General features: G+C 42.7%; 1 protein-coding gene and 1 long non-coding RNA gene across 5 annotated transcripts in view; one reads left to right on the plus strand and one right to left on the minus strand.

Moving 5' to 3' along the window:
* Positions 1-19,023, minus strand: part of ANXA4 (annexin A4) — an 85,907-nt gene that overhangs the window by 26,154 nt on the left and 40,730 nt on the right. For 3 of the 4 annotated variants that reach the window (XM_058428777.1, XM_032179000.2, XM_032179001.2), the window contains 2 exons: positions 18,480-18,534; positions 11,889-11,976 (listed from right to left, as the gene is read on the minus strand). In XM_058428777.1, the coding sequence (XP_058284760.1) occupies positions 11,889-11,976; positions 18,480-18,488 (97 nt within the window). In that variant the 5' untranslated portion in view covers positions 18,489-18,534. Of the gene's footprint in view, positions 1-11,888; positions 11,977-18,479; positions 18,536-19,023 lie in introns of those variants that run through there. The other variant, XM_058428776.1, reaches the window with a different exon arrangement.
* Positions 1,075-6,260, plus strand: LOC131381344 (uncharacterized). Its single transcript, XR_009210024.1, has 3 exons — positions 1,075-1,267; positions 5,862-5,967; positions 6,238-6,260. It is a non-coding gene; the product is annotated as an uncharacterized LOC131381344 (long non-coding RNA).

Consider the following 19,023-nt stretch of genomic DNA (forward strand, 5'->3'; position numbering starts at 1 on the left):
GGGCAAGTTAGCCAACCTCACTCACTATACTTTACCTTCTCGACAGTAAAACAAGCTTCTGTCAGGATTAAAACAGATAACCCATGGAAAGCATCTATCTCTATGTCTGACACATAGTAGAGCTTAATAAACATTTGCTATTATTGCTACGGTTGTTGTTACTGTTAGCAACATTGAGGCTGAGTAAAATGAACTATTTTTGGATAGAAAGATGGTCTCATGGTCAAGAGTTTTTACCCAAATCCCAAATCTCAAGGAGATTCTAAATAGCAGCTAAGAACCAGGGGATACTTCTCTGGCCAAAAGTCCACTGAGACAAGGTCTTGGGGGCGGAGGCTAGGCCAGGTAGTTTGGGGTGCACATAGAATCACTGTACCTACCCAGCATGAAGGTGTTGGCCCCCAAGGAGCTAACTGGAGGGTAGCATGCTGGAAGACACTACCAGTGTTATAGGAGGCAAAAAGAAATTTAGGTAGACATTTAGGGTAAAGTGAGTCCCCAGCAGAAAACTTTCCTTTTAACAAAAAGCAGCTCAAAAATAGCTCCCTTTCTAACCACACACAGTTAAAAAAAATCACTTCTCTTCTAACAACAAACAACCTGAAAGTTCAGGCTGTAAAACACAGATAAGACAGCTCGAGCACAGAAGAAGGAGTGGAAGTCTCCTGGGTAATCGCCAAACTTCACACTTATACAATGGGCCCCAGTGAAACAGTGGGTCTTAATAAGCACATTCCTTTCCCTTTAGGTGCACTAAGATAGAGAAACTAAAAGCAGACTCGTGGGGCAGATGCCTGCAGCTGCAAGAACATGTATGGGAACAGACACAGAAACTCTCCCTCCCAGATAAGCAAGACAAAGAAACACAGACTAAGAGTCATCCTATGTGGTCAGGGAATGGGATAAGAGCTGATAAAAAAAATTCTGCTGTATGCAGATAGCACACTTGGTCCCAGCTAAACCATCAGGCCCTAAGAGGGTAAGACATCCCCTCCTCATGAGGCCCCTCCTCCCTAGACCATTTATAAAAACCCTGACATTTTTACTACTGCTTAGCAACCTGCTCGGGATCCCTCTCTGTGACTGTGAGCTGTTCTGTTCTTTTGCGTATTAAACTCCTGCTCCAAACTCACTCTATATGTGTGTGCGTGCCCTCAACCTCAATATCCTTGGTCGTGAGACCAAGAACCTCAGTATTTACCCCAGACAACAAGGCTGCTTCATTTTGAGGGCTTGTCCGGGATTTGAAGGTGACTTCATCAGAAGGGTGAGTAAAGGAGTGGACTCTACTTTCGCTTCTGAGGCTTCTTGTCCTCCGTTTTTATTCTCTCAAGTAACTCAAAAACACCGGGCATCTGACAGCTGATTAAGGAGCCACAAGGGCTGGCCACCAGTCTTGAAGACTCAGATGTGAGGCTTGCTGGGGAGGACCTAGTCAATCCCCTGGTGCCCTCAGGGTGCCAGGAATGTTGGCTCTGTCCAAACTAGTTTGTTTTCACAAAAAGCCTGGCTGTCGCATGGGGCTGGAATAGGTCCTGGAGCAACTAAGAATTTCTGGCCAGGGCCACACCCTGGTGTTATTCAAAAGGCTCCTGGACTGACCCCAGCCTCTGACTGCCTGACTGGGTGTCAGCCACAGGATCTCCAAGTTTTCCTATTGCAAATCTTATTTTCCTCCTTTCCTTTCTGCAGTCACCATGTCTCCCATCTCCTCTCTGTATGCAATGCTGCAGGAATTTTTACAGCCCAGGAAATAATTCAATTAGGCAGGCTTAGCAACCACCTTAGTAACCAGGAATGCAGGTCGAGGGATTGCTGTTTTTGTGACTTTTTAAAGACAGGGGAATTCCATGATCCAGATCTCAAAGACTATTTAACCCCTAATGATAACACTTCCTGGGGCTGGGTGGGAGGTTACTTCCCCCCCAGTAAATGCCCCTCTGTCCACGTAGGCCGTTTCTTTTCCCATGTGAGGAACCAGCACTGTCCAGTCGGACTGGATAGCCCCTCTGTGAGGCAAATTAACTTTCTTCTATTAGGAGGTATGCTGTGGGGACAGCTTGCCACAAGTCAGACTTCTCTCTCCGTCCTTTGTTTAAAGAGCATATGGAGGCAAAGTTACTGCCTGGTGTTCCACTAGCACCACCTAGTAAAATGAGAATCCTCTCCATGAGGAATCTTGTCCGCCCTTTGCTAAAAGTCTCTGGCTTTTCAGTTCTTCTCCTTTTACATCCCTCTAATAGAGACCAAACCTTATGCCCCCTCTGCAAGTGGGAGAACTCTGTTTTCAGCAGCAAGGAGGAACATGTCCTCCAAAACCAAATTTTAGCCTCAGTACTCTCTCTGTTAGCAGGAAGGCCACGATTTGACCCTTATGTCCTCTGAAGACACCCAATCTGCCTACAGCTAGAATGGCATCTAAATAGAAAGGGGATTTTATGTCTGAAAGTTAACTGGAACCACCACCTAAGAATAAATTCTCTAGTCCGGTCCATAATAGCAGAGTATAAAGCTCAGTCCGTTACACTCCCTCCATTAAGGGGCCTTGCTCAAATGCAAGTGTTACATAATCTCTCCCGAGACCCATTTATCAAGAAGCCACGCAGGTCACACAGATCTAGGGGGTCAGAGGGTAATTACCCAATTATTAGGCAGAGGACTGAGGTCATATGGGTAAACATGACTAGCCCATTGATTAGGTCCTCTGGTATTACGCTTGGGGGTCACACCTGCAACCATGGGGCTGCAATTATGGTGCTGGGACCTGGGGACCAAGGAGGGACAGCAGCTGGGAGGACGCTCCTACTGTGTCCCCTCCTCCCTGAGTCACATTGAAAAGAACCAGGAGACCAAGAACACCTCTACTCTTATCTCTTCTTCAGATGGGTAACAAGCCATCTTTGGCCGGCACTCCTCTGGAGTACATTCTGAAGCACTGGGACTCCTTTGACCCTAAAACTTCGAAGAAAAAGCAGCTCATTTTCTTTTGCACAAGGGTGTGGCCTTCTTACTGTCTCGGGGATGAATAGACATGGCCAGGTGAAGGGAGCCTTGATTTTAATCTTATCCAACAATTAGATCTTTTCTGTAGACAGGAGAGCAAATGGTCCAAGGTCCCCTATACACAGGCTTTCTTTGCCCTGCGAGACAACCCAGACCTTAGCAAGCACTGCACAATTGACTCAGCTCTCTTAGCAATCATATCAGGCAGGTCTGTGGAGAGTAATTCCCCTAAGTTAGAAAAGCAAGTTTTGAAGGAGCCACTGGGGGCAGCTTCTAAGTGCCCCAGTCCTAGTTTTCCTAATCTGGGGCCCCCACCAATCGCACCATCAGCTCCTCCAGCTCCACCATCTCCAAAGCTCCCCACTGCCCCAGCTTCACTCCTACCCCTACAAGAAATGCCAGATGGAAGGGGTACCCCTAGGGTACATGTTCCCTTCTCATTACAGGACCATAGAAAAATAAAAGGAGACTTGGGCTGATTTTCTGATGACCCTAATAGGTAGACACAGACCTTCCAAAATCTAACTCAAGTTTTTGACTTCACATGGAGGGCTGTTATGCTGCTTCTAAGCCAAACCCTCACTGTAGCCGAAAAGCAGGCAGCTCCTGATATTAGAAGGAAGCCACAGAGACAGCCTATAGGACCAGATAGTACCTTGGAAGATCTCCTGAAGGTGGCCACCTCGGTCTTTTACCATAGGGACTGGGAGGAGGCCCAGGAGAAAAAGAGAAAGTGATTAAGGCTCAAGTGACTGCTTTGCAGGCTTGCAGAGTCCAGGATCCTCAGGAAGCATCCACTAATTGCTACTGGTGTGGCAAGCCAGGGCACTTTAAGAAGAATTGCCCAGGCAACAAGAAAAAGCCACCTTGACCTGTCCAGCCTGTGGTGGAGACCACTGGATATTAAACTGCCCCTGGAGATGGAGGTCACTAGGTCCACAACTGGTCTCACAGATGGTCCAGCAGGACTGACAGGTCCCAGGGCTCAAACCCCTGGCTCCAGTGGCTCAGACTGCCATCACTGCTCAGGAGCCCCGGGTGATTCTGGAAATTGAAGGGAGGAGGGTGGGCTTCCTCCTGGATACTGGAGCCAGTCTTTCTGTTCTCCTGTCCAATCAAGGCCTCCCCTCTTCCCATAGCACAACCGTGGTAGGTTTCTCAGGAAAGACTCTAACCCAATATTTCTCTCAATCCCTTAGCTGAAGTTGGGGGGACTTATTATTTACACATGCCTTTTTAATTATGCCTGAAAGTCCCACTCCTTTATTAGGTAGAGACATTTTAGCCCACATGGGGGCCAACATCCTCATGGCCCCAGGACAAACTCTTTGTCTTCCTTTCGTGAAAGCCAATATTAATCCAGAACTGTGCGCAACTCGAGGAAGAATAGGTCAAGCTAAAACTGCTAGGCCAGTTCAGACCCACCTTAAAAATCCCATTTCTTTTCCTAACCAGAGACAATATCCTTTAAAGCCAGAGGCCAGAAAAGGGCTAGAAGCTATTATTAATGACCTAAAAATGCAGGGCCTCCTCAGACCCTGTAACAGTCTTTGCAACACCCTGATACTAGGAGCGCAAAAACCCAGCGGGGCATGGAGACTAGTTCAGGACATCTGCCTCATTAATGGGCCGTAGTCCCAATTCATCCAGCAGTCCCTAATGCCCACACCTTGCTGACTCAAATACCTGAAGGAATGAAATGGTTTATAGTCCTAGATTTAAAGGATACCTTTTTCTGCATACCATTACATCCTGATTCTCAATACCCGTTTGCCTGTAAGGATCCCTCTGGCCAGACCACGCAGTTAACTTAGATGGTGCTGCCTCAGGGATGTCAAAACAGCCCTCACTCGTTTGGACAAGCACTGTCAAAGGACCCCTCTAAGTTCTCCTGTCCTCAGGTCAGGGTCTTGCAGTGTGTAGATGACATTTTCCTCTGTGCCCCAATCAAGGAAGGCTCAGGAAGACGCTAAGACTCCTCAATTTCTTAGCTGAAAGGGAGTATAGAGTCTCAAAATCTAAAGCTCAGCTCTGTCAGACTTCAGTAAAGTACGTAGTTCTGGTCTTACCAGAAGGGAGCAGAACACCAGGTGAGGAAAGGATTAGGCCTATTGCCTTGAACGGAAAATTCTTGGGCATTACTGGATTTTGTAAACTGTGAGTACCTGGGCACAGGGAAATGGCTCACCCTTTATACCACCTCATAAAAGAAACTCAAACAGTTAAAACTCACCCCTCTCTTTTTTGGGAACCTAAGGCTCAAAAAGCCTTTAACCAGCTAAACCAAGCCTTCCTGGCTAACACGGTGAAACCTCGTCTCTACTAAAAATTCAAAAAAATTAGCCGGGTGTGGTGGCGGGCATCTGTAGTCCCAGCTACTCAGGAGGCTGAGGCAGGAGAATGGCGTGAACCCGTGAGGCGGAGGTTGCAGTGAGCCGAGATTGTGCCACTGCACTCCAGCCTGGGTAATAGAGTGAGACTCTGTCTCTAAAATAAAATAAAATAAAATAAACAAAATAAAATAAATAAAATAAAATAAAATACCAGCCCTTAGTCTTCCCATGGGGAAAGCATTCAGTCTCTATGTAACAAAAAGGAAGGAAATGGCCCTGGAAGTTTTAACTAGGGCTTAAGGTCCAGCCCAACAGCCAGTGAGTTACTTAAGCAAGGAACTTAAAACTTGGTGGCCAAAGGATGGTCAGCCTGCCTCCAAGCAGTTACAGTGGAGGCTTTGCTGGTGCCAGAGGCCACTGGGTTAACCATGGGAAATAACTGTTTAACCCCACACAATGTAACAGGACTGTTGTCCTCTAAGGAAAGTCTCTGGCTAACAAACAATTGCCTCCTCAAATACCAAGCTTTGCTGCTAAAGGGATCTGCAGTCCGGTTGAAAAACTGCCCTTGCCTGAGCCCAGCCACTTTCTCCCAAAGAAAACTGGAGAATCTAAACATGATTGTGAACAGGTAAGTGGAGCAAACTGGGTAAAAGAAACAATAAGAATCACTGTTTGCATTCTGTGTAAAGTTTTAATTAATGAAAAAGGATTTTCTTAAAGAGCATTCAGCTTAATTAAAAGTGGATATCCAAGCAATGGGTATATTTAAAAGGCCTTTATGTTTTTCTCTTCATAAATCTTCTTAAATAAATCTTCATAAATCTAGAAAAGGTTTTTTTCTCAGTTGACTTAATTGCTTTTTTTTTTTACTGTGTCTTGCCACTCTTGGTGCCCCTAGAATGACTTCCGGTGGCCTGGGACTCCTTGGAGAAACAGAAAAGGGGCCACAAATCCCATTTTAGGAAAAATCTGTTTTCCTCGGAGCCCCTGGAATTAAAGGGGAATAAATACCTCTCAAAATCTGTCTTTGTCTTCTGGCTGTGCTTGCTTATTAGGCCCTGGAAACTGTATTCCTAGCTCTGTTCTTAAAGAACCTCACTCAGAGGCCAGTAATCTAATTGGGACATTGGCAAATGCAAAATCTTATAACTGCTGGATCTTCTGTTTCTGTGGTTATATATGTGTTACTTGTGTAATGTCTATTAAAAAAAAAGGAGCTCTAATTAATTGGCCTAAGAAAAATAAGCACTTAAATCAAATATTTTTAAGGGAAAAGTAAAAGCTGTGGTACCTTTCAGTTCATGTGACTTTAATCTTTAAAAATAAAAAGAGTCTTAGGAATTATTGGTAAAATACAAATGTCTTCAAGGTATAAAAATGTGGTCTAAATTATGCAGGTCAAATACTAGGTTTGCTAAATGTTTTAAGGTTGTAAACTGCTTTTTTTTTTTTTTTTTTTTGAGACGGAGTCTTGTTCTATTGCCAGACTGGAGTGCAGTAGCGCAATTTCGGCCCACTGCAACCTCTGACTCCCTGGTTCAAGTGATTCTCCTGCCTCAGCCTCCTGAGTAGCTGGGATTACAGGCATGTGCCACCACAACCAGCTAATTTTTGCATTTTTAGTAGAGACGGGGTTTCACCATGTTGGCCAGAATGGTCTCGATCTCCTGACCTCGTGATCTGCCCGCCTTGGCCTCCCAAAGTGCTGGGATTACAGGCAGGAGCCACTGCGCCTGGCCGTAAAACCGCTTCTTTAGCCTTCAAAAACTGTCAACTTGCCTGCTTCACAATTGGTAGGGCCTGGGAACATATGGAAGTAACCATGCCCCTAACTATGCTGAAAGGAGTCAAACATTATCTGCATCTAGCACATAATTAAAACAACCTAACAGGTTTTACATTAAAGTTAAAAATTACTAAAGGTTACCATTATAACATGTGATTGAAACTACTGAACATGGAATTGCATGCAAAGTGTGTAAAAACAGTAAAAGATGTTTTTATTTAAAGATTATAAGAAGGCATGGAAATGTATATTTTGCTTAGAAATAAAGAATTGTCTTAAAGTAGAAGGTTTAAGCAAATTGTAAAAACAATTGTAAAAATTAATCTTACAAAGAAAACTCTGTGTGAACATATTAACTAAATTGAGAAGGGCATTATATGGTTTTTTTCTGTACATTAATCACTGAAATAAAAGCACAAAAAGTTTTTCTTAAAATGCTAATCTACTCTTTAGCAAAACTTGTCAAGGGTTGTAACAGGCATGTGAAATCTCACTTCATGGTCAAACTGGTTAAAATTAAATAGGATTGTCTATAATGTTTCATTTAAAATTAAGTTTAACATTAATAGCAAACTAATGCAAGGGTAAAATTTAACTTTCTCTCTTAACACAGGATTTTCATGGAATAGAAAAGGCTAGTGAATGGTTTTTGCTTTTTCAAATTTCTGGCTCATCATTTTGGCAAAAACAAAAAACTTATGGTAATCTAAAATTCTATTTCATAATATCAAGTGTTTTAAATTTTAAACATACTTAACAGGCTTCCCAAAGTCAAACTTTAGTCTCAAGTCTTTCCTAACCCCTGGCTTTTGGGTGCTGCAGAGGACCCCTGAAGCATCTAGAAGAGAGGTGAACAGAATTATTTAACATGTTGAGGTACATAAAATTGCCAAAATGATGTCTAATACTCTTCAGGTTATATTTTAGGGAATAATATTAACATGTGTTCCAAAACTGTATGGGATGTCTATGGTTCTAGTGTCTGAATATGTGCTATTGCAATTAAGGTTGTTATGTTGGGTTTTTGAAAACCACAAAAATAACCAAATTTCTTTGTCAATTGTATTTCTGACTGTATCCAAACTGGACATTTTGTCATTTACAGACAATTGTTGTTTTGTTTTAATTCTCTTCAAAAGATGGTTTATAATCAAGCCATGGGACTTTAACAAGTTCTCTCCAATGCAGGTTTGTCATGACCAAAAAATGTACAGGACTCATAAAAGGCTAAAATGTTTATAAATATCAAAACAAAAGTTAATGGAATGAACTGAACTAATAGAAAACTAAAGCAATATTCTTCACTTATTCTTAGAACACGGCTAATCCTTATTTTATTTTTTAGAGTAAAAAAAACTTGTCTTAAGCTAGCTACAGCCTTTGATAACTAAGCAAAGTGTACTACTACAGGCAAAGTTTGGAGCATGTTTATTTCTCTCTGCCTAATTCCTCTAGAATTTGGAAACTAGTTACAAATATTCTTAAATTACAACAATATAGTTGTTTGAATCAGTGCAGCAAGAATCCATTTTCTCTTGCAACAAAACACAATCGGAAAAACTGGTTGTTTTACCAAGGCTTTGACTGGAAGGGTATGTTTCCCTTTAAGGAATCAAACTTAACTTGCTGAGCCAATAAAAGCCCCTGGGGAAAACTGGCCTCATACCCGTCTACACAGTCTCCATACAGGGTTCCTGACCTGCAGTGAGTAAAGAATGTCACTTTCTAACAGGCCTAGGAACCCCATGCTTCTGGAACCTCAAGAAGGAAAAAAAATTATCCAACTCACAGGTATTTAAAAGTACAAACCCATGGCTGGGCTTGGCTTTAAAAAGTCCTATCTAAAATTCCTCATGGAACAAGGTTCCATCAAAGCCAATCTAAGAGGCCTGTGTAAGGATCATTACTCTTGCTGTACTTTATGCAAATAATTAGGCCAAGTATAGGACTGAAGTCTGTTTTGCAAACAACTCAGTCCTATCATAGATTATTTTTAACAAAAATGAGGACTAGAGAAAGAGAAATTGTGTTTTAAAACTTATCATACATCTGTTATTAACCTGTAGTCTCATCAGTTGTTTTTAAGTTCTTACCTACATTTTAAACTAACCCTGCTTATTCCTGTCAACCAACCAGCAATCTCCGGCTGCAGCTCAGAGAAAACAGAAAGGCATGGGTAATAGAAAAATCTGGAAACATGTTCTAGTTCTGGGCAATTATCCTACAAATCCTGCCAGGTAAACTATAACCCCAAAGTTTCCCTCTTTTTTTGGGAAAGTAAGACCAAGAAAGCTAAACAAAGCCAAGCCCCATATACCCACTTACAACAGCACAACCCATCTGAATGGCTCACAGGTATCAAACAAACTCAGTTGTCATGGTTGCAGTCTATAGTGCCCCTACTAATAATAGTAATCTTAATACTCATATTTGGAACCTATATTCTAAATGTCCTTGTAAAGTTTATCTCTTCTCGCTTAGAAACCATTAAGCTTCAGATGGTGGCGCAAATGGAGCCGAAAATGAAACTGCCCTCCTATGAGGGACCTTTAAATCAACCCCAGGAGGAGCCCTAGCTGCTGTTCCCCACACAACGCCACTCTCCAGCAGGAAGCAGCCAGAAGAAATCGTCACCCAGTTTCCCCTAGCAGCAGTTACGGATTCCATTCCTGAGGGGGGAAATATGTTATAGGAGGCAGAAAGAAATTATTTAGGTAGACATTTAAGGTAAAGTGAGTCCCCAGCAGAAAACTTTCCTTTTAACAAAAAGCAGCTCAAAAATAGCTCCCTTTCTAACCTCATGCAGTTCAAAAAAAAGCACTTCTCTTCTAACAACAAGCAGCCTGAAAGTTCAGGCTGTAAAACACAGAGAAGATGGCTTGAGCACAGAAAGGGAGGGGGAAGTCTCCTGGGTAATCACCAAACTTCACACTTACACAATGGGCCCCAGTAAAACAGTGAGTCTTAATAAGCATATTCCTTCCCTTTAGGTGCACTAAGATAGAGGAGCTAAAAACAGACTTGGGGGGATGTCTGCAGCTCCAAGAAGATGTGTGGAAACAGACACAGAAACTCTCCCTCCCAGATAGGCAAGACCAAGAAACACAGAATAAGAGTCCATCTATGTGGTCAGAGAATGGGATAAGAGCTGATTAAAAAAAACCCTGCGCTATACAGATCGCACACCTGGTCCCAACTAAACCATTGGACCCTAGGAGCATAAGACATCCTCTGCTCATGAGCCCCCTCCTCAGTAGCCCATTTATAAAAACTCTGACAATTTTACTACCACTTGGCAACCCGCTCGGGACCCCTCTCTGTGATGGAGAGCTGTTCTTTTCTTTTGCCTATTAAACTCCTGCTCCAAACTCACTGTGTGTGTGTCTGTCTGTCTGCAACCTCAATCTCCTTGGCCATGACACCAAAAACCTTAGTATTTACCCCAGACAACAAGGCTGCTTCACCAGCCTTCTCACATTCAATTCCACACATTGCATGTCAGTGCTGTCACAGCTGTGTCTATCACCACAGCAACAAGCAGAGGGACTCAAGGCAAGAATGTGGACTTAGTGCTGATGACCCCGAGCTTGAGATGGGATCTGCCAAGTGTGAGCCATGGCTCAGTTTCACTCACTATGCGACTTGGTGAGAGTTACTCGGCCTCTCTGGGTCTCAGTTTCACATCTGTAAAATGGGGCTAAAATAACAATAGGAATAGCTGCTTTCACTAAATCACAGGTTGTTGCATATATCCAATGACATAATGTTTGTGAAAGTGCTTTGTAAATCTATGGCACCATATACATACCAGCACTAATTGGAAAACAAATACATTTCTAAAATTTAATATGCAGATTCATGATGTTGTAATTCAAAGCAGGTTTAAACAATAGGGGAAATTCATAATGAGTATATTAAATTTATCATTCTTTATTAAAGTGAAGAACTAATACCTCTCCCCATCCAATTTGTCCCAACTAATCTCAACATGTTCCATGTATTTCCTTTCCCTCCCTCCCTCTCTTCCTTCTTCCCTTCTTTCCCACCTTCTTTTTTTTTTTTTGAGATGGAGTCTCGCTCTGTCGCCCAGGCTGGAGTGCAGTGGCGCGACCTCGGTTCACTGCAAGCTCCGCCTCCCGGGTTCACGCCATTCTCCTGCCTCAGCCTCCTGAGTAGCTGGGACTACAGGCGCCTGCCACGACGCTCGGCTAATTTTTTGTATTTTTAGTAGAGACGGGGCTTCATCTTGTTAGCCAGGTTGGTCTCGATCTCCTGACCTCATGATCCACCCGGCTCGGCCTCCCAAAGTGCTGGGATTACGGGCGGGAGCCACCGTGCCCAGCCTCTTTCTTTCTTTCTTTTTTGAGATGCTGTCTCACTCTGTCTCCCAGGCTGGAGTGACATGGTGAGATCTCAGCTCACTGCAACCTCCACCTCCTGGGTTCAAGTGATTCTCCTGCCTCAGTCTCCCAAGTAGCTGGGATTACAGGTGTGTGCCACCACACTTGGCTAAATTTTTTATTTTTAGTCTAGGTGGGGTCTTGCTATGTTGGCCAGGCTTGTCTCGAACTTTTGGCCTCAAGTGATCTGCCCACTTCAGCCTCCCAAAGTGCTGAGATTACAGGCATGAGCCACCACACCCAGCCTCCCTTGTGTTTTATTAAAGGAAGACCCACGTGATGGCCAGAGGACATGGCACCCTCCTGTGTGACCCTGTGATGTGCAATGCACACAGGAGGATTCACTTCCAGCAGGACACTTACCGAGCCCTTTCATGGCCTTCCTCAGGGTCTGGGCATCTTCCATGGCGTTGAATCCTGAAGCAGCTTTGACAGTACCTCCTTTGGTTGCCTGAGCACACAAGAGAGTGATGTTACTGAGAGGCAGCCTCTCACCAACACAGAGGCATCTCATTCGGCAAACATTTGCTGAGCACTGACCATAGCCTAGACAGTATTCTAGGTGCTAGGGATACAGCAGTGACCATGAAAAATGAAGCTCTTGCTCCCTGGGACTGATGCTCTAGCTCATGGGAGGCAGACAGTAAACAAGCCAACAATTCACAGTTCCATAAAGTGCCTGGGGGTAAGCAGTGCTGTGAAGCAGATAGAGAGGTCCTGCAGGGCCCATTCTGAGGAGTGACATTGAGGTTAAGAGCTGAATGCAATGAAGCAGCTGCTCATGCAAAGATGGAGGCAAGGGTTACAGGCAGAGGAAACAGCTCCTGCAAAGGCCCTAAGGCCGGAACTAGTTTGTAGGGAAAGCAGGATAGAGGCCAGTGTGGCTCAAGTTGGTGGGCAAGGAGGGGAGGGGAAGACGAACTACATCAATGTGGAAGGAACCCTGTTCCCCCCAAAAGGGAAAAATATCAAACCTGAATCCAATCAAGCCTCTAGAGCCAAAAACAAATTTACAGTAAACAGGAGAAAGGAGAATGTTAAACCACATCAAAGGGTTGCAGTCAGCAAAATCTAGACTCTGAGACACAGCACTTAACAAATGATCTAGTTTCTTTGACAAATTGCAAGGAGAATTTAAAGAGAGAGATGGAAGGGAGCTACAGTTTAAAAGACATGAAAAGGAACATCAATGATCATAATGTGAACCTGTAGTACCATAATTTGGATCCTAAATTAAACAGTAAAAAACAAAAGACATTTATGAGACAATGGAAACACTGACTTCACATCTGATGACACTAAGGACTTGGTTTTAACATTTTTAGGTATAAGAATGGCATTATGGTGATATTTCATTTTTAAAAGAGGTTTAATCTATTGAAATAGTTTACAGATGAAATGATAAGATGTCTTGGGTTTGCTTCAAAATCCCACAGGTGGAGAGAAGGGGGAGGAAGTGGAGATAAAGAAGAAACAGGCCGGACATGGTGGCTCACTCCAGTAATCCCAGCACTTTGGGAGGCTGAGGCAGGCAGATCTCTTGAGCCCAGGAGTTTGAGACCAGACTGGGCAACATGGTGAAACCTCATCTCTACAAAAACATACAAAAAAATTAGCTCTGCGTGGTGGCACAGGCCTGTAGTCCCAGCTACTCAGGAAGCTGAGGTGGGAGGATCTCTTGAGCCCAGGAGGTGGAGACTGCAGTGAGCCGAGATCATACCACTGTGCTTCAATCTGGGTGACAGAGTGAGACCCTGTCTCAAAAAAACAAAGACAAAAAACAGGAGTGACCATGATTAATAATTATTGATAGGTATACAAAGGGGTTCCTTATAGTATTCTGTTTACTTTTGTATATGTTTAAAGTTTTCCATAATAAAAATATTTAAATAAATGAATTAAAAATAAAAAGGAAGGAAATCAGAGGGGTGGGCTGGGGCCAGAGCAAGGCAGCCCTTCAAACCAGGTAAGGAGTTTGTATTTTATTCTAAGTACAGTAGAAAGCCACCGACAGGTTTTGAGCAAGGAGATAGGGACACGTGATCTGACTTATCTATTTAAAAGATCCCCCTGGGCTGCTGTAGGGAGATGCAGAGACCATTTGAGAGCCTGGGCCAAGATCCGGGGGTGGGATATGAGCTAGACTAGGGTGAAATAGTTAAGATGGAAATAAATAGAGGAACAGACAGCTCAGCACATGTTTTGGAGCAAAGGCGACAGAACTTGCTGATGGACTGGCGTGGGAGGTGAGGAAAGAAAAGAATCAAGTATAACTCTAAATCTTTTCCCTTGAGCAGCTGGGTATCATTTACCCAGATGGAGAAAACTGGAGGAAGACTACCAGATTCAGAGTGGCAATGTGGAGTGGGATTTAGACGTTCTATGTTGGAAATGTTAAGTTTGGGATGTCCATTAAATATCCAAGTGGAATTGTCAAAAAGACAATTGGTTACACGATATAAGTCTAGAGGTCACATCCAGTATAATAAAGTTGGGATGCATCAGCTTTTGGGTGGTATTTGATGAGATGACCTGGAAAGAAAGTGAAAATAGGGAACAGGGACTTAGGATAAGCCTGGGTCTCTCCAACAGTACAGGTCCAAAAGGGGAGCGCCCAGAAAGGATGGCTGAGAAGGGGCGGTCCTTGAGCTCATAGGAAATCCGGGATCAAGCACTGTCCAGAGGCTGAGGAAGGAGGGAGTAGTTGGCACTTGGTCTAAGAAGCTTAGTGGGAAGGAGCATAAACACTGGAGTGGGGTATGAATCTTATCTTTACCTCTTTCTAGCTGTGTGGCCTGGGGACGTTTCATTTTTCTTACTTGTATATTGAGAATAATGATAACTCACAGAAACAGGATAATACAGGAATGCACTTAGCACAAAACCCAGAAAAAAGTAAATACTAAAACAAAAACTCAGAAACATCATCATCATCATCATCATCATCATCATCATCAAAGAGGACTTCAGCTGTACCTCCATAATAAATAAAATAATGGGATTCTTTTATCTATTTCTTGTGTTATACCTCCACACAAGCCTATGGGGTAATGCCAGAGCATAATCTAGGATGGAGTATTTGTACAAGGTGGCAAAAACGGTGTGGAATAGAGCTAAAGTTTTCTGATAATCTAATTGGATCCAAGAATGTAATATGGGCCATCTAAAGGAATGGAGGATTTTTATACCCTTAGAGCAGTTCTCTGGTGAGCCTGACTTGAGCTTACTGCACTAGACCACCCTGGCCTGGACCTCTCAGGCCCATAGTGGCCCACATCAAGCCCATCCAAGTCCTCAGGTACCCAGGGCACAGGCCTTCTCTGCTGCAAGACCAGGCTTTCATGTCCTGGATATGGTAAGCATTTGGCACTTGGTCATCACCCTCTATATGTCTGACAGAGGAAGGTAGACATGTACGTACGACATCATCTTCCTTGGGCCCCGTTATCGGATGAATTGCATCTCCCTGCCAAAAAAGACATGTTGAAGTCCTAACCTTCAGCACCTCAGAATGTGACCTTATTTGGAAATAGGGCCGCTGCAGATTAATCAGTTAAGATGAGGTGATACTGGTGTAGGGTGGGCCCCTAATCCAATACGACTGGTGTCCTTATAAGAAGATGTGGATATGAGAAGACAGACATACAAGGGGCGAGCACCGTATGACAAAGGCAGAGACGGAAGTCATGCAGCAGCAAACCAAGAAATAGCTAGGATTGCCAGCAAACCCCCAGAAGCTAAGAAGAGGCCCAGAAGGCTTCTGCACAGGTGTCAAAGGGAGCATGGCCCTGCTGACACCTTGCTTTGGATTTCTGGCCTCCAGAACTGTGAGGCAATACATTTCTACTATTCTAAGCCATCCAGTTTGTGCTATTAGGTTGGTGCAATTACTTTTGCACCAACCTAATACTTTATTTTGGCAGCCTCAAGAAACTAACAGAGGCACTTTACTTCTTTTCTTCTATTATATATCCATAGTAATATGCAAATTGGTGACTTGCTGTCAGAATTCCAACATGGCCGTTGGCCTCAGCATGAGACAGCTTTCTGAGTTGAATGTTTCGCAAGGTTCTTTTGGAACTTCCGTATTGAAAAATTTTTGGATGGCACTCAAACACTGCATTCAACTTTTAAGCAAACTGCATTGCTGAGGGACACTACTATGGATTAGGATTAATATATAACAAGGTGAATCGATAGAGGAATTGGCAAGGGTGGTTCCGTTTATAAGTTAGCATTCTTAGTGACTCTTTTCCTCCAGGAAAGAGATCAAGAAATGTGTTCCCTGTTAGCATGATAAATATCCATATTGATTGAATTTCAGAGTATAATATACCATTATCCATTCTGGGAAGACAGGGAATTCTGTCCTAAGAGGGCCCATTGTGATAGCAGGCAAAGGAAACAGAGAGGATATAGGAAGGAATGACAAAAATGAATAGATAGAAATAGGTGCCATATCACAATTGATGAAATATTGTTATTACATTAATAATGAAGAAGATATATGCCAAAAAGATCAGAGTACAATACAATGGAATACTAATGAGCAATAAAAAGGAATGGAGGAACAAAACTACTGATGCAACAACACAGATGAATTGCAAAAGAATATAATGGCCAGAAAAGTCAGACACAAAAAGAGTACCTACTCTGTGATTCAATTTATAGGATGTTCTAGAACAGGCAAAACTAACTTATGATAACACTCAGAACAGCAGTTGCATTTCTTGTGTGGAGTGGAGGGTGGGAAGGCGAGTTAATATGAAACGGGCATGGAGGAGCTTCTGGGAATGATAAAATGTCCTACCTTGATACCGGAGTAGGTTATGTGGGTATATATATATATACACATATGTTTGTAAAACTTAACGACCAGTAACCTTAAAGGATGTGCATTTCACTATATGCAAATTATACCTCCATAAAACATGTTTTAAAATCTTGAATACAATGATTTAAAAAAATATTGTAGAGAATTTGGAAAATTTTTTAAAAATTAAGAAGAAAGCTGGGTGCGGTGGCTCACACCCATAATCCCAGCACTTTGGGAGGCCGAGGCCGGCAGATCATGAGGTCAGGAGTTCGAGACTAGCCTGGCCAACACGGTGAAACCCTGTCTCTACCAAAAATACAAAAAATCAGTCAGGTGTGGTGGTGAGCGCCTGTAATCCCAGCTACTCAGGAGGCTGAGGCAGGGGAATCGCTTAAACCTAGGGCGGAGGTGGTAGTGGGCCAAGATCACGCCACTGCACTCCAGCCTGGGCAACAGATTGAGACTCTGTCTCAAAAAAAATAAAAATAAAAATAAATTAAGAAGAAAATCAAAACACTCAAAACCACTAGAGTAAATAATTTTAATGATATGAAATGTAATATAAACATTACATTATCTCATTAGCATAGAGAAGAGATAAAGCATAAGATCAGAGTGAATACATAACTTGTTTCTTATTTTCCTATACTAAGTGGGGGACAAGGAAGGCTACAAAACTATTATTTATGCTCTTATTACTCTTATTTAAAAATCATTATACATATGAGTAAGGTCTAAAATAAAAAAAATGGCAAATAGTCGGTGTTTCCAATGTTGCAACTGTATAGTGTGGTTTTCTTTTTAAAATCTCCTTTGTCTGTCTAATAAATAATAGTCATGATAGAAAAACAGGTTTTAGGAGGAAAGATGGGAGCAACTGAGGTAATTTTCCCAGGGTGGAAAGCACACAAAGGGCCACTTGATTACAGTCTTCATTTGTAGGAAAGCTGTGAGCCTGCTGAAGACATGAAGAGCATCTCATTAATTCTGAGTCCTAGTCCCATATCTGCCACAAAGTAGGGGCACCATAAGCATTTCTGAATAAATATTCTCCACGCTGGCTAGGCACAGTGGCTTATGCCTGTAATCCCAGAACTTTGGGAGGCCAAGGTGGGAGGATCGCTTGAGGCCAGGAGTTTGAGACCAGCTTGGGCACATAGCAAGCCCCTAATCTCTATAAAAAATGAAAATAAATAAATATTTTTAAAAAATTCTCCATGGCCAGGGAGAATCAATCAGCAAGAAATTGATTATAAACTAAACCATGAGAGATTTGGGGCACACATGAATAAGCCTTTGACTGTCAGAGATCATGAAGAAAATTCTGGAATATCTAATGCAAAAGAAATTAAGAGTATATTACTCTTTGTTCAGGATAGTTTACTTTACACATCCATCTTCCTAAAGGAAGGCATCTCAAGCTGGCAGGCTCTTCAGTTCCTCTCTAGGTATAAGATTTCTACTTCTATTATTGCTTCCTCCAGAAGACCACGGGTCAGAATTACTTGTCTATTCAGAAACCGTATTTGGGCAAGAGAAGGAGAGCAGATGGCCAGCCTTAGGTAGAGCCATGTTTTCAGCTAAGAGGCTCAGCTTCCACCTCAGAGCTGAACTTTACAGAACTCTCAAAGGGATTCAATTCGATGCTTGTTCCAAAGATCAGATAACAAAGGTCCAAGGCGTCTGATTACTGTCTAAAGCAGGAGGCGGCCAACACACCCATATTGTTAAGAAACACCCCTCTTGATGAGCCTGAAATGATGTGGCTACCTCAAGAGTATCAATAGCAGTCCTCTTCTGGTAGTAGAACCTACAGAATTTTTAGTTTTTCCTTTTTAAATGTTCTAAAATAAACGTGTAGCGCTCCTGCAGACAGAAAACTACAACTTGTTTCTATATTCTCAGAATGTTAAAAGAATTCAAAGAATTCTCTCTTTGAATCAATTTTCAAGGTCAAGTTGCTTACCACCCCTAAAAGAAATTTAAATGATGTTTAGAAATAGACCTGCCTTTTCATGTCCTCCTCCTTCCCCTCTGTTGAGTAAACAATGCTTTGTTTAAGCTAACAGTTGCTGAGCCCACATTCTGTACCTGTTGGCAGCTGGCACCAGATAGGGTTGAGGTACTTCACAACTTACCATGGCCATGACTCTAGGTCAAGATCAGAGTTCAGCCACTCAAGCAGAAGTTCTTCTGTGATAAAAGCAGAGGGGAAATTACTGTGATGAAGGAAATGGCATTAAAATCATTATTCGGGATAACTTGCAGTTTGCATGAAGCTAAGCCATGAGGAAATGACACCCAACTTAATCAAAAGGCCAGTTACTGATTAGCCAAAGATACAAGGAATGGGCTACTAATTAGAGAAACTGTTAAAAAAGTCAACTTTATCACACTGGTAAAATATTTTCCTACCTGTTCTTCTGTTTGGAGATACACACGACAGAAAGGATTCCTATTGTTTTGTTAGGGTAAAGTACCAATACTTGTACTCAAGCTGGACACAGATTCTGAACTGAATGTTATAGTAGATCAGAATAGGTTCCGCCTTTGAGAAAAGAGATAATCCAACTGCATCAGAGGAAAGTACAGCATACCAGCCTCCCCTCTGTGTGTGCATTTGTGTGTGTGTGTACGTGTGTGTGTAATGACAGGCCGGCAGCCTAACCAACATTAGAATCT

The sequence above is a fragment of the Hylobates moloch genome, unplaced genomic scaffold (assembly GCF_009828535.3).
Source record: "Hylobates moloch isolate HMO894 unplaced genomic scaffold, HMol_V3 SCAFFOLD_15, whole genome shotgun sequence".
NCBI classification, from domain to species: domain Eukaryota; kingdom Metazoa; phylum Chordata; class Mammalia; order Primates; family Hylobatidae; genus Hylobates; species Hylobates moloch.